The 16,232-nt window shown below is 39.6% G+C and overlaps 1 protein-coding gene across 1 annotated transcript in view; it reads left to right on the top strand.

The window, feature by feature from the left end:
- LOC134535025 (apolipophorins) overlaps window positions 1–16,232 on the top strand; it is a 115,554-nt gene that overhangs the window by 29,883 nt on the left and 69,439 nt on the right. The window contains exons 11-18 of the mRNA XM_063373857.1: window positions 744–891; window positions 1,427–1,710; window positions 3,257–3,463; window positions 4,763–4,951; window positions 9,384–9,571; window positions 11,832–12,089; window positions 14,369–14,565; window positions 15,467–15,616. Of these exons, the coding sequence (XP_063229927.1) occupies window positions 744–891; window positions 1,427–1,710; window positions 3,257–3,463; window positions 4,763–4,951; window positions 9,384–9,571; window positions 11,832–12,089; window positions 14,369–14,565; window positions 15,467–15,616 (1,621 nt within the window). The remainder of the gene's footprint in view (window positions 1–743; window positions 892–1,426; window positions 1,711–3,256; window positions 3,464–4,762; window positions 4,952–9,383; window positions 9,572–11,831; window positions 12,090–14,368; window positions 14,566–15,466; window positions 15,617–16,232) is intronic.

Genomic DNA, 16,232 nt, shown 5'->3' with positions numbered 1-16,232 from the left:
AAAAAACAATAAAATCAAAAAGAGAGAAACATATATGGTACCGTAATAGTTTCGAGTAAATACAAGCAAATCAAAAACGTGGCAATGCATTTTCTTAAAGAATTAACTTTTTAATTTTGAAATTTTCATTTGAGCTGTGATTAGAAACATAAAAATAGAGTATTTTAAATAATTTTTATTCAAAATAATGGATTATTTTTTGCATATAAAAAGTATGTATGTAGGAAGCTATGAACTATTTCCAGAAACATGATCAAAATTTCATTTTGGCTTCATTAATGTAATACTTTTTTCATTAAAATTTTTTGAGAATGAGTCTCACTTGTTATTATATATCAATAAGGAATAATCAAAAAAAATTGTTTGATTTGAAGTGTTGAATCGAATATCAAAGATTTTTTTATAGTTATAACCCTGCAAATACATTTAAGAAAATCTCTTTTTACATTTTGTACAGAACTGTGAACATCTGTAGCATAGCAATATGCTTGTGTCAAGATGAAAATTCTTCAAGTTGTTATACTGACAGAACCACCAGATAAATGTGCTCGTTCGAGGGATAGTTTCACAAGGGTTTCACTAAACTGCAGCCTCATTATGATCCTGCACTTGGACTTTATATCTAGCAGTATTCACTTCTACCAGTTTATCCCTCATACAGATTGATGTTTGGAACACGTGTCATGTCTTTCTATGGTAAACATGACCTTGAACGGTAATCACTTTTCATTTGCGACTAACAGCACAAGAAGGGTGCGGCATCAGTGCTGGAAAACGTGCAGGAAGATTCCGAGCTGAGGATCAAGGCCTATCTGGTGCTAGTGCAGTGCCCCAGTGGGAAAATGGCCAACAGCCTGAAGGAGTTGCTTGAAAACGAGAAGATAAATCAAGGTAAGTTCACCCACAAAGTTATAGACGAGCATGGAGACTGATGAAATATGTACCTCTTTGGTCTTTAGTCTAGAGTAGAGTGAAATATTGTTTTTACACTTCTCAATGTCTCAATGGACAAAAAAAAATACAGGAGAGTATTAAAACATGCAAATTTGTAGTGAATTTTCATAACATGGTACCTTTTTTTTTTAAATCGTTTCTCAATGTAAAGATTATATTTTCAGATACTTAAAATGTTAATTTCAAAGTACTTTCATTAATATGTAGTACTGACACTGTAGTTTTTTTTTTAGGTACACTGTAATGAGATTTCATTTTAGTTTAGTGTTATAAGTACCCTCAGAACAGGAATATAGAATGTGGGATTTTTTTCTACTGTATCTGTTCACTGAATTACATTATTTTATAACATAATTTTAGGTCGTTTATGAAAAACGTCAGAACGCAGCTGTGTTTGAATCCCCACGAGTGCCGCAGAAAAGGGAGCATTGTCGGCGAGTGGCGCCAGCTAACTCGCCCGTGTGCCTTGCAGTGGGCTCGTACATCGTGTCGCACCTCCGCAACCTCCGGGCCACCACCAACCCGGAGCGGCAGGCCGCCAAGGAGCAGTTGAAGGAGGTGCGGACCAACCGCCGCTACCCGGTCGACTACCGCAAGTACTCGCGCAACGTCGAGCTCTCCTACCTGCTGGACGGCATCAACGTGGGCTACTCGGGCGAGGCCGACATCATCTACTCGCAGAAGTCCTACCTGCCTCGCTCCGTGTCGCTCAACCTCACCTCGCACGTGTTCGGCCAGTCCTACAACATCCTAGAGGTGAGGGCTGGCTCTAGATCCTGAAAGTACTCTGTCTACTCGTGTAACCCTAGTACTATATAATCAATCCCCCCTCCCCCTCCCAAGAAAAAAAAAAGCGATGGTGAAACAGTAATCAGATCACTGGCCTCCTAAGGCGTTCCAGTTTCGATTCCCATTGGGGTTATACCCGCAAGTGGAAAACTTGGCCAAAGTTGCTGTAAGCAAGTTGTTATTGTTATTATTATTATTATTATTATTATTATTATTATTATTATTATTATTAGTATTATTATTATTATTATTATTGGTACTTCCATTTCTCCCCACTAATTATTCTGGCAATGTTCCAATCTCATCTCGTCATCCCTCTTTATCTGTAATGATAATACGGGTCTCAACAACACGTTAAGCCTTAATTCATAAATTTCCCCGCAAAACATTTGGTGGGGGATTATGTCACTAAAATTGGGAAATAATTGTACTTTTAATGACATGCAAAGGTAAATATACTGATACTAAATTTGAAAGTAGTACCTTAACGTTTTCACTTGCCACAGCTTTATTATAATTTGCGACAAAACGAAAGGAGTTGAGAACATCGCGAGAAACTTCGAGCGATGGCACCTGACGCACATGCCTAGTAACCAAACACGCCACCAGCATTCTGGCAAAAGCATGGTAATGTCATGCCACGCCTGCATCTCATCACTTCATCCCCTTTTTACCTCTACCCTAATTTTATTTATTTTTTCTCACAATTGTGGGGTGGCGTAATGTGACTTGTGAGGGATAGTGGTAGAACACACTCCAGCACAGCACACTCTGTAAAGTCTAGTGCTAGCTGGCAGCATAGCGACCGTGCATCAAGGTCAGAGACTTCAGCCACAGTTATTTCTCACAGGGGTGGCCAAGCTCGCAATCGCTTGGTGTCTAAGTTCTTTGGGGACATAATGTTATTTTTCCTTTAAAAACAACGTAACAAGGGTATGAGTTCTGTACGAGTAAGTACAGTATGTTAATTATTTGTACTGGGTATTTACAATTCCTTTTTAATTAATTATTGTTTTTTATGAAATTAAAGGAATTACATTATTTCCGGACAAACTTTATACTAAAGTTCACGGACCAGAAAAATTATTTAGTTTTTTTTTATTGTTTTAATCTATCTGTTATAGACATATTTATTACAAATTATTTTATCGTTAAAATGCAGCATATAAACATTACACTATTGTGGTGGGGTCAGTAACACAAAACACAGTTCATCAAAATAAAAACGATTACACCGAAATCTTCTGTTTTGAAAATGAAATTGGACTAAAAATAGAAAACCATATAATCTGGTTTCTACACATTTAAAACGAGGTTTATTAGAGACAGACAGGCATACACCATACAAATCAGAAAAATCGGGGGAAGAGATTGTGCATGTTCTTAGATAATAAATCGCCCCAGGTTTTGCCTGAAGTGATTTCGGGGTGACCACGGATCCTCTGGGAGATGAGTCCGGTGGGGCCTCTGTGCGCGGAAGTGTCTCGAGCGTCGCATGCGCGCCCTGTTCCAGCTGGGAGTGCGGGCGGAGAACCTGGAGCGGATCCTGGAGAGGTACGTCGGGCCGAGGGGCTACTACGCGGTGACGGAGCCCGAGCAGGCGATCGAGACGAACCGCGGCCGCCTCATGAGCCTGGTGGAGCAGATCAAGCAGCGGGCACAGCAGGTCACCCGCGCCAAGCGATCCACCAGCAAGCAGCTCAGCAACACGCTCAAGAGGGTACGTCCCCGAGCACCGCCCCCCAACGCGTTCCGACGCGTTCCTCGCTCTCCCTCTTTCGCGGGCAAGGGGTCGTTGACCAGGAGGCTCAAAGGCACTAAAACAATTTGTTATCTGGTCATTAAATTAGTTTGCACGTGAGAGTTAGTTCAAAAACCCGTGGTGCATGTCTTTACATGTACGTGAGATCTAGGATTTTTTTTTTGTGCTGCTAAACTGTCCATTCAACCCATTTCATTCTCTCATCATCTCTGAGCTTAGACTCGTAATTGGTGAGTGAAATTTTTCGGGTATAAGTGTTCCATGAGTTAATTTTGGGCCCTAGCTAAAAATAAAACAATTACAATAATGTACATATTTTTAATCTGGTAATTTCAGGACGACGAATGTACCAGATTAGTAATTTCACCGGAATATTGAATGCCAATATATGTATGTAGTTTTAATGGGAACAACAATGCAGTACAATGATATTTTAAACAAGTGGCAGTAGACAACTCTGAAGTGCTTGTGTTACTGTTTAAAAAAAAAAAAAAATTCTTTGGTGGGACATTGCTACCGTGGGCAAAAAACACACGAAACCATCCAAAAAAAAACTCAAACACGAGCGCTCAATTGGTACTGGATTACGGAATGTGTCAAACCATAGGATGTTGACTGTGCTGTGAAAATCAGCCTCAGTGTATTCGAGAGGGAGGGGGAAAATTATTCAATTTATCTCTTAAGAATTGATGCATGATACGATACACAAAGCAAGAATAAATTTTTTTAGATTCATTTTAGCACATAAGTAATTTTTTTGTATGCAAAAAAGAATAACTTGTTTGACCACATTCCAGTGATTGCACATCTTACGGGAAAGGTTTTTATTTCGTGGGGACACAGTTTTTTAAGTACCTCATTCTTTGTGGAGGTTATGTCAGGTCAGTGCTGCTGGCAAATATGTACTAGAAGTGGAGTTTAGGATCTAAAGACCAAGTCTCTGTAATCATTCATGATCTTAATCCAAACCATGTGTTACCATAACTACAAAAAAATGTGGAAATGGTTTTCCAATGCCTTGGCGGTAAAAAACTTTAAAAAAAAAAGTGTATAAAGTTTTTTATTCGGTGGCGTCCTTCTGGGTTAGAGTTAAGATTCCCAAGATGTACTAGATCTCATAGTAGTAAAGTAATGGATACCAGCTGGTAAAAAAAAATTACTTCTCACTGAATTACTATTTATATATCTAGCAGATTATGTGTTAGTGTATAAACATAATTGATATTCTTGTAATGAACATTTTGCGGTCTGTTTCAGGCCACCAAATCCTTGGGTCCCGACTACGAAGACAGCCGCATCGATCTGGACTTGTCTGCCAAAGTAGTTGGCTCGGAGGTGGCATGGAAGAATGTGGGAGATTGTATCGAGGACTTCAGCCCAGAGAAAACCATTGACAAACTGTACGACACTGTTGACGAAGGAATCAAGAAAGGCAAGAACATAAATGTGAGTATTGTCTTATACAGTAGAATCTCGTTATAGCGAGCACGGTAATAGCGAGAACACGGCTATAACGAGGTATTTTTGAGGAATTTACGGCGTGATCGCTTGTAGCGCGCTTTTGTTATTTGTCTGCTTTATGTCCACCCCTCTCGCTTGCCACTAGACATCTTGCCGTTGACACGTCACATTCTTCAGCCGTGCAGTCGCCACCTAAGTGCGTGGCTTAAAAATAGAATCCCATTCTTTCTTTCTTTTATCAAACTTCCGTTAGTTATCTGTGCCGCGTGTAGACAAAGTTTGAGGTTGGAACAGAAACAACGTAAGAAAGTATTTTTTACAAATTAGAAATATGTATGTTTTTGTTTTTATAATCGCGTATTTTCACTTTTTTTTGGTTATCTTAAAAGAGATAATATTAAAATGCCGCTCTAATGAGATTTAATTGTTTCTTGGTTAACAAAAACTATTAATTATCAAATATTGTTAATTGTTTATATTCTATTTATTATTATTTACGCGACGTCATACTGTACGCGTACTCAATACGACTGGATTCGTTGCTGTAACATAACATAGCATGTTATGCGGTATCAGAAGTAACGAGTTACGTAATGATAGTAACGAGTACTAATTGTTATAGTAACGAATACATACGGTTGTTCATTTTTTCGTTACTTTTACACCTCTAGTCGGCACTACCGTATTTATTTCCGAATCGCTAGGGCACTTTTCTTGTAACTTTTGCTTCGGTCAGTTGTTGGGGTATCTGTCCGAGAAAGGGGTGGTGAGTTTAATACCAAATTTATTTTCTAAAAAAGTTGACAGGTTTCTTTAAATGAAAAAAAGTATAGTTTTCCAGCGACTATTACGTTTGAGGCGTACGTGCGTTGCCGCAGCCGCACTCCTGCTTTTTTGTACAGTTGTTGCAAACCGTATGTATTCGTTACTGAGTAATGGGTGCGGCATCTAGTAACGAGTAACGAAACGTTACACACGAATGCATTTCGTTACTCGCATCTTTCGTATGTTTTACGCATGCGCGCACTTTTTCGTTACAAAGAACGATGTTTGTTTATTATTATTAAAAGTATTATTGGAAAAGAAAAAATGTAAGAAAGTATTTTTTACAAATTATAAATATGTATGTTTTTGTTTTTTATTATAGCGTATTTTCACGTTTCATGTTCTTATCTTAAAAGATATATTATAATAAAGCCGCTCTAATGAGATTTAATTGTTTTTTGGTTAACAAAAGCTGTTAATCATCAAAAATTTTAAATTGTTTATATTCGATTTATTATTATTTACGCGACGTCATACTGTACGCGTACGAAATACGACTCGATTCGTTGCTGTTACATAACATAGCATGTTATGCGGTATCAGAAGTAACGAGTAACGATACGAAAGTAACGATTACTAATTGTTATAGTAACGAATACATACGGGTACACTTTTTTTCGTTACTTTTACATCCCTACTTTTTTGTAAGGAATTAAATCGTCGTGCTACACTAGCACCACCTGTTAGCAACATCCCGAACCAACATGGCCGCCAGCAGACAGCCCGCGTCGACGATAGATAGCAGGACAATGCTGCGTCGGCCGCGCGCTGAGATGCTATACTTACGTGGCTTGGTAGGGTATTCGGGTTATTTTGACGCAATCGGTGATCGCATCCGTACTTATGGGGTATCGTTTTAAAGAGAATTCACACATCTGCTCACAGAAATTTAGATTTCGTTAATATAACCTGTTATTTTCCAATTATACAGGTTTAAACACAATTTTTATGCTATTTTCGGTTAATTTTTATTTTTCGGGGGCCAAAATTTGTCCAATTCGGTTATAGCGAGGACACGGTTAAAGCGAGGATCAAACCCGGAACCGTGACACCTCGCTATAACGGGACTCTAGTGTACTTATTTTGCAAGTGGCACTCTTAAGTTTCCAAGGTAGTGAAATATGTCAGCTTACCTGATGTGTACTTGTCGATACTTAAAGCAATTAAAATTCTTAAAGGGTTTCTTTGAACTTAATTTTTAAAATTTATTCACGAACCATGTAACTAATTAGCGTTGGGTCAATTATGATTCTATAATCGGCTGATTCCATCTATTCCATTGGTATCAAAGGGTTCAGAGTCCAATAGCTTTGGAATCGAAGCGTGTTGATTCTTCCGCTATAGCACGAAATTATTATTTTAATTTTAATATTAGCATCAAATATATTTTTCAATACTTTAGTCAGATTTCCATATGACTAATCGAGTGATTCCATATCAATCAGCTGATACCGTACTAATGGGCTGATATTGCAATAATCTGCCATTACCACACTCACTAATCGGCTGATACCCTGCTAATCAGCCGATACCTTACTAATGGGCCAACACCTCAATAATCAGCCGGTACTTCACTAATTGGCTGATGCCACCCTAATCATCCGATACCTAACTAATTGGCTGGTACATACCTTATAATTGGGTGATACCCCACTAATCTGGGCTATCTGTACTAGTTGGTCGATTTCTACCTAATCATACCAGTTTGATTAATTAATGTTTTTTATTTGTAATTTTTAGCTAATTAGTGTTTTAACAGATTGATCATAGTATTAAACTAAGACCAGAAGTCATTTTTTTGGATTTAATAGGAGTTTTGATCAGTTAACAGGGTAACACTGATTTTTCATAATTATGGACAGTAGTGACATGTGTTATTAAAACATTATTTTATAACACTTCTAACTCCAATAATTTTTATATTTTAACAAGTATTTACCCCATTTTTAATTAAATGTAAAATATAGTTTGGTCACAGTAATAAAATACAGAAAATTTATTTATGTGAAATTAAAGTGCCCTGTCTTCATCAGCTGTTGTTTAATCGTAAGTAAACAATAAATGAATTGGCACATGCTAAAAGGGCCTCAGTCCAAGCAAACCAATTTTGAGAAAAAACTAATAAATCTGTCTGTAAGCAACCCTTTCAGCATACGTTAAGAATTTCACCTAGCCAGCTAGCGTGTGACTCAATCCCTTTTAGCATAGATAGTTGAAGCTATCCTATAACATGCGATTTTCATGCTGAACTCACTTTGCAATTTTTTGTTTCTGAGGCTTCTTTTAGCATGTACCGATTCAAATATAGTTACTTATTTATAACTAGCGACCCGCCCCGGCTTTGTACGGGTGAAATGCTGATACTAAATATCACTTACTAATTATAAATATAAATGTAGACTAAAAACAAAGATAATCAACAAATATCAACAACAAAAGATACCTATTCTACTCAGTTCTTTTTGAACTTAAACACCTTACCTTAAACTACGATTTTCGATAATTAAATAAATAAAAAGATATTTTACTTACTATTCGTTCGACTAAAAAAAAAAAAAAAAGTTTATCAACAATTATCTACAACATGTAAGCACAAAAAACAAAAAAATGTGTTTATTTACGACATCACATTAGAAACCTCTAAAACTATCAGTGTTCCTCTACTATATTAAGCATGTATTATACATATAAACCTTCCTCTTGAATCACTCTATCTATTAAAAAAACCGCATCAAAATCCATTCCATAGTTTTAAAGATCTAAGCATACATAGGGACAGACAGACAGCGGGAAGCGAATTTGTTTTATGCTATGTAGTGATTCTGATTACGTATTTGAAAATAACCGACTGGTTTTTTTTTCCCTAGTTTAGTCGACCCGGCGTGGAATGGAAGCTGGCACGGCATAGGTGTACCCAGGATTTTTTTCTGAGGGGGGGGGGGGGGGGGGCGGTTCTTTCAGATATTTTTCTAGTGGTAGGGAGGGGTGGTTGAGGGAGGGGGCTTCTGATTTTTTTTAAGAAAAACTCCATAAACACCAAAAAAAAAATAATTGTTTATAATAAACTTTTTTAATGCTTGCAAACTTTTTTACAGAAGAATAATTTTTTTTTATTTTTTTTTATTATTTTTTTTTTTTTTTGCGAATTCAGTAACACCACATTATTCTCCGGGTGTCAATGTGGATGTTGTGATGGACACATTCAGTGAGGCCAATCCATTATTCAGTCCGTCCCGAGATGGTGGTGTGTTCCGCAGATGGGATTTCAATCTCCTTAGGCAAGAAAAAATGTCCTCTTCCGGAGTCGCCCGTTGAGACGGGAAGGGTTGCCAAGACTTTTCGGGAGGGAAGGGGGGGGTCAATGTGGATGGTGTAGTGGACATTCAGTAAGGCCAATCCACATTCAGTCTGTCCTGAGATATGGTGTTCTGCAGATAGGATTTTAATCTCCTTATGCAAAGAAAATGTCCTCTTCCGGAGTCGCCCGTTGAGACGTGAAAAGGGGGGTGGGGTGGGGGGTTCGAACCCCCGAAACACCGCCCCTGGGTACGCCCACGTGGCACGGACCGTGACCTGAGCGTGCTGTGTGCAGGTGGACGAGCGCATGCACGCCACGATCCTGGAGGTGGAGCTGGCCTACCCGACGGCCCTGGGGCTGCCCCTGAAGCTGGTGGCGAGCGCCAGCGTGGCGGTGCACCTGCAGGTGGACAGCAACCTGGACCTCCCTGCCGTGCTGCGCGACCCCGGCAACGCCGAGCTGCAGATCAAGATAGTGCCGAGGTACCGGGCCTTCGCCTCGCTCTTTCTTCCCTTCGCTCGGCGCCTCGTGCCTTAACCCTGTTCGGGCTGCTCGGGAACAGGGAGAACCCACTAACCCACTGAGGCACACAGAAACATATCAAAAATAAATTAGAAATCCTATTGTGTCGCTTTTAGTCAGACTTTATGCGAGGAAAAAAATTAAAGCTGCCAATGCTGCTTGTTCTTGTTAGGATCGCCGGATAGCAGCGCAAGGCTTTCTCGCGCGAGGTGTTTCGGCAATACCACCGAAACATTTCGAATAGTAACTTTTTTTTTCAAAGTGGTATCATAAAAATACCACTACAAAACAAAGGGTTAAAATATTAAAATTGAATGTACTTATATGTCAACTGCTATTTTTTTTAAAAAAAATTTACTATGCACAAAATTATCTTAATTGGAATTTTCTCAAGACATAAAGATCACACACAAAAAAAAGCAAAACAATCTTTACATAACATACAACGATATTAAATTGTGTGTTTACTGATCCAATTACGAATGAAAACCGTACATTGTTCTGCTTTTAGACTTAAAAACAAAAAATCTTTATAAAATTTTCTCATGTTTCACGCACCTTTCAGCTGAAGTGGTTATTGGCAGCCATTAGCTGCATTCAGTTTGAAAGTACATATTAAGAAATTTTTTTATGTCGTTAAGTGGAAATAGGTTTTCATTCATAATGGATCAGTAACCATGCAGTTGAATTTTCTCTGTATGTAATTTTTTATAGCTTTTTTTTTGTGAGGTCTTTTTATGATATCTTTCATTTAAATTGCAGGAGAAGGTGTATACTACACCTTAACTGTGCCAAATGAAGAAAAAATAAATAAAATAGCATTCACTAGTAATGAAATTAGTTTATGAGTATTCAAGTTGTTAGTATTTTTTAATGTTTTAAACATCTTTCTTGTGCAGGAAGACTTAGCATTCTGATCTGACTTCAGAGAAATACTTAAATAATGAGAAGTGTGTTCACCATATGTGGTAGTAAAGGAAAATATTTGAAGGTAATTGGATTCCTACCTTCGTTATGAAAATTGCGATCCCATAAGGGGAATAGTAAGGTACGTGGTGGGGGGAAATGGTAGATGAGGGGAGTGTGTCAGCAGCGATGCCACTCCAACGCATGCACTAGCGGCCGAATGGGAAGACGTCAAGGGTGGGGGGAGATATTTACGTAGAGTAGCATGCTATATGCTAGTTATAACAGCTGGAAGGGGCGACCGCAGGGGAGAGGTAAAAATTACACAGCAATGATGCTGTGGAATTGTGGTAAGGCTGCTTTAATTGTCTACTCCTCAGTTTTCCTAATAGTTAACAATTGGCGCTACTATATTTATTTTATTTTTTACTATTCTCAATTATTGGCTCTTGTTCAATAAAAATAATACTAATAATTTATCTATATTTATACCTAATAAGCAAGAAGTTTAATTTCTGTCGCTCATGGACTCCACGCACACACTTTTTTTTGCACCAAGTATTCAACGTTGTTATTTTCATGAGGGATTTTGTGATATTACGAATAGTTTTGTACCTCTTGATAGTGGCGAAGGCGATGAAGTAAAGTCCTTGGGTTGTTGATTGCACGAGAGGGTACGGCCTCATTTACCACCTGCCCTTTCCAGCTATATATATACTTCTCTGAATACCTTCCTCTTCAGCGACATTCCTTTCTCCTCTGTTCATCGTTCCAGTCTGCTCATGTACCCCTTTTCCCCAATACCTCATACACTATGCAATCATTCGCAAATACTCTTGTTCTGGTCTCTGTCCCCTCTCCAATATCGTTCATCAATATAGTAAACAACAGACTCCCCTGTGGCACTCCTGATGTTACTTCCCCCTTTCCAGACCTTTTCCTCGCACACTTTCCCACTTTCCCCACTACCCCATACACTATGCAATCATCCGCAAATACTCTTATTCTGGTCTCTGCCCCCTCTCCAATATCATTCATCATTATAGTAAACAACAGAGACTCCCCTGTGGCACTCCCGATGTTACTTCCCCCTTTCCAGACCTTTTCCTCGCACACTTTCCCACTTTCCCCACTACCCCATACACTATGCAATTATCCGCAAATACTCTCATTCTGGTCTCAGTCCCCTCTCCAATATCGTTCATCATTATAGTAAACAGCAGACTCCCCTGTGGCACTCCTGATGTTACCTTTTCCTCGCACGCTGTCAGACACTGTCTTCTATCCCGACCTGCCAGTGTGTCTGTCCCGCAGCGCCGCGGTGGAGGTGACGGGCGAGCTGCTGGTGGACGCCTACGCGGTGGAGAGCGGGCTGAAGGTGCGTGGCCGCCTGCACGTGGCCACTGGCACGGACATCAAGGCCCGGTCGTCGGGCGGCAAGCTGCTGGACGTGCGGGTGGGGCTGCCCGTCCAGAAGCAGGAGCTGGTCAACCTCAGGTCGGAGGTGGTGTCCACGGTACGGGAGCAGGACGGCAGCGAGCAGGACACGCCCCTCACCTACAACACCGACAAGTACGCACTGGGGCCGGGGCACCCGGGGGAGATCCCACGAATTCCGGTTCGCGACGGGCTGGAACTTAAATCAAAGTGTACACGTTCTTAAAAAATCAGATTCTTTGAGTTGGCCAAACAAAACAATGTCGCAGGCCGCCAGTTGCCCATCATTGTCCTATATCATAGTAGACTTCTAGTAGACTTGAAAATCAGGGAAGTTGAAATTTGCCAGGGAAAGTCAGGAAATTTACTTTAAATCCTCTTAAAGTCATGAAAATTCTATAGTGATAATAATTTGAGGGAAAAATGTCATGCTCCGTATGCCATCATCCAATAGTCATATATACTGTAAAAAAGCATATGTAAGGCTCAAAGAATCTTCCAAAAAAAAAAAATATTATCGTGTGTTCTGTCTTTGTTTGGCATTTATTTTTGTTTGTACAGTAAGTCCTCTATTTACGTCGTACCGATTTACGTCGTTTCGGATTAACGTCGCTAATGTTTGAGTACTCATGTTTCAATTTAAGTTGTCGCCGATTCACAATAACGTCGTTTACAATGACCGTAAATCTTTATTTTAACCAAAACACCGTATATAATTCGTTTATAATTCTTTGTTTCCTTCGGTAGTTAATTTATGCTATGTAGCGTAAGCTACACGTTCACCGCCTTATCTTATCATACATCATGAGGGACGCTTCCTGCTCTCCGCTGCTCTCCGCGCTGTGATGCAATACTACCAGCCCGCCCGCTCGGCCACCCACGTATCTCGCACGTAGAAGTGTTATCTACTTCCCGCAACGACACAGCATTTTCTCCTACCCCTTTTCGTCCAACTCCTTGGCACTTCAGTAGAGGTGTAAAGTAACTAAAAAAAGTGTACCCGTATGTATTCGTTACTATAACAATTAGTACTCGTTACTTTCGTATCGTTACTCGTTACTTCTGATACCGCATAACATGCTATGTTATGTAACAGCAACGAATCGAGTCGTATTTCGTACGCGTACAGTATGACGTCGCGTAAATAATAATAAATCGAATACAAACAATTAAAAGTATTTGATAATTAACAGCTTTTGTTAACCAAGAAACAATAAAATCTCATTAGAGCAGCTTTATTATAATATCTCTTTTAAGATAAGAAAAAAAAACGTGAAAATACGCGATAGTAAAAAACAAAAACATACATATTTATAATTTGTAAAAAATACTTTCTTACGTTGTTTCTGTTCCAATCTCAAACTTTGTCTACACACACAATACCTTTAATAAACAGTAAAAAACTTGGGACGACGAATTTCCAAATTATACTTTTCTTAATAAACAAACATCGTTCTTTGTAACGAATAAGCGCGCGCATGCGTAAAACATACGAAAAATGCGAGTAACTAAATGCATTCGTGTGTAACGTTTCGTTACTCGTTACTAGATGCCGCACCCGTTACTCAGTAACGAATACATACGGTTTGCTACAGCTCTACACTTCAGTCGCTATGATATCATTGAGTTGGCCGGAGTTTTAAACGTGCCGTTGTTAACTTTATCGTGATTAAATGCGTTTGTAGTAGGCCTACAGTATCAGCTCACTGCAATTTATGATTTTTTCTTCATAAGATGTCTTCCAAACGACTATATATCTGTTTTTATATTTCAATCAATAAAGGTAATAAAGCAGCTGGTTAAATAACCATTCTATAAAGCTGAGAAGTACTAGTTGGACTTGTTTCCCACGCTGTCGGTTGTAATTTGCTGATAAAATTGCCCGTTGTCACGTCTGTAAGCCAGCGCTTCCGGCCGACCTTGGGCCGTGGCCGGCCGGTGGCATGAAACATGGCTCATTTTGCGTCGTTTCTATTTACGTCGCGGTTTTCAGGAACGTAACCCCGACGTAAACCGAGGACTTACTGTATATGTAGTATAACTTGTCTGCAGACACTGTTTTAAAGCCATAATAATCTCGCAGGATTATTGAAAAAATATTTTATATATTTTTGGTTTTAAGGTATCGTTTCAAGGCTATTCTTCATTTTAATTTGTTAATTTTTATCAATACTGTTTTAAGAGGATTATTTTTCGGTTTTTGTAACAGAATAATATGACATTAAAAAAATATAGTTTTTACTTCTTTAATATTAATTCATATATGTCTGGTGCTCTGATTAGTCGGAAAAAATGTAATATCTGGGCTTGGAAAAGGGTGAAGTTGGCCATCGCCGACCCAGGAGGTCCCGTCACCTCGTGACCGAGCGACACGGAACTCTCGCGAGCGAACCGAACACTGCTGTCCCCCGCAGGAAGGAGTACAAGGGCTGCTTCGACCAGCTGGCCAACGTGCTGGGGCTGACGTTCTGCAGCAGCGTGAGCGTGCCGTGGGAGGGCAGCAAGGCCTCGCAGGCGCTCTACCCGCTCAACGGCCACAGCTCCCTGATGGTGCAGATGGAGGCCAAGGACGTACCCTACTACCACCTCGTCGTCCAGAAGAACCTGCGAGGTGAGGTTCCGCTCGTCACGTATTCCGCACTCGCGCTCTCGAGAACAGGGGTCTCCGCTGATGACCCGTAGGCTTCTGCGAATCCTGTTTTGTCTAAGCCAATGAAATTTTTTAAATCGAATATCAAATTATTCATAAATTAAGAATATTTTTCAAATAAAATTTAATCATACAATGATACTTTTTTTTTTAAACTTCACAGAGTCCCAGAAAAATTAATGCAAATCATAGTAAAATAAAAAAAGAGATAAACATTTATGGAAACGTAATAGAGTGGTATAAAACACAAGGGGAAAAAAATAAAACAGACAGTTCTTTTTCTTAAAACGATCGTCACGATCATCGTCTGCTTCCAGCCTGCTGCAGGAACATCAACCATTCCTCATTTTTTAAAATTTTATTACAGTCTTCTCCTCTCTCTCCTGCACTCTTTTAACTATCTGTTCTTCCAACCTCTTCCTTTGTCTTTCTTTGGCATCTTTATCCTGTGTACTTCAACTCAATCATTTTCCTTGGCAGCCTCTCTTTTTACCATTATTTGGACATGGTCGTACCATCTCATTCTTGCTGTACTCCTGCTCTTGTTTGTGCCATCTCATTCCTGATCCTGCCTCGCCTCGTAACTGACTCCTCATAAACTTCATTCATATTGTTCTGATCTTCCCAGCATCTCTCTTATCTACAGTCAAAGCCTCTGTTCCATAAGTGAGTATGGGCACATAGTAAGTATTGTACAGCACTTGTTTTCGCCCTCTTCCATACCAAATCTCTCACACACTACTATTCTCAATTATTAACTATTGTTCAATAATAAAATAAACCTAATACTTCATCTCTGTGTGTATACCTGATAAGCACGTGTGGACTCGGAGGCTGACAAGTTGCGATGTCCTGTGTTCAGCCCAGTACGAGGGGGTGATCGAGGTGTCGCTCGACACCCCCGGCTCGCAGACCAACCGCAAGCTGGGGCTGGTGCTGACGAGGCTGCTGGAGCCGGAGTACAAGCTCGCCCTGAGCCTCACGTCCCCGCGCAAGACGCTCGCCGCGAGCCGTGAGTAGCCCTCCCCACCGCTGTTGTCTCCTAACTATTTCACCCTTCGTAGCACTGCGTCACAGCAATGTGTCGATTTGTCTTGAGAGTTTCTGCCTAGTCATGGGTGTATCTATGGTAGTGAGGCAGGATGATAAGTGCGACGCTCTCCTCCGGCAAGGGCATTGCTTGTTTTTGATTGCGTGATCGGCACACATCTTTTAAGTCAGAGATAATGCCCTTGTTATTATAAATATGTTATTAACGCGTGTTAACATTCTTTCCTGTGTGGACTAGAACATTGCATTTGGAACATTGAGTTGAATTTAGAGTTTTATAAGAAATGAATAGTTGTTAATAAATTGTGCATAGAAATGTGAATTTACGCTACATATCAACTTTGTAGCAGTAGATGGCATATGTATGAATGTAATTAATTCCATCAAAACAGAACATTGAAGAAAATCTTTCCTAAGTGTTTTCTTTAAGTCAGTAACTTCTTAAAATTTTGAAATAATTTATTTAAATATGTCTTCAAATATGAATGCCAGGAGTTGATTCCTTCTTTTCAGATTAATCTATGACCTTGTTAATGCAAGCAGCTAATTAAAAGGAGCTAGTTTTTTTCTATACAGGA

The sequence above is a fragment of the Bacillus rossius genome, chromosome 8, assembly GCF_032445375.1.
Source record: "Bacillus rossius redtenbacheri isolate Brsri chromosome 8, Brsri_v3, whole genome shotgun sequence".
Classification (NCBI taxonomy): domain Eukaryota; kingdom Metazoa; phylum Arthropoda; class Insecta; order Phasmatodea; family Bacillidae; genus Bacillus; species Bacillus rossius.
Note: the sequence above shows the minus strand (reverse complement) of the source record. Positions and strands in the feature narration are given on the sequence as shown.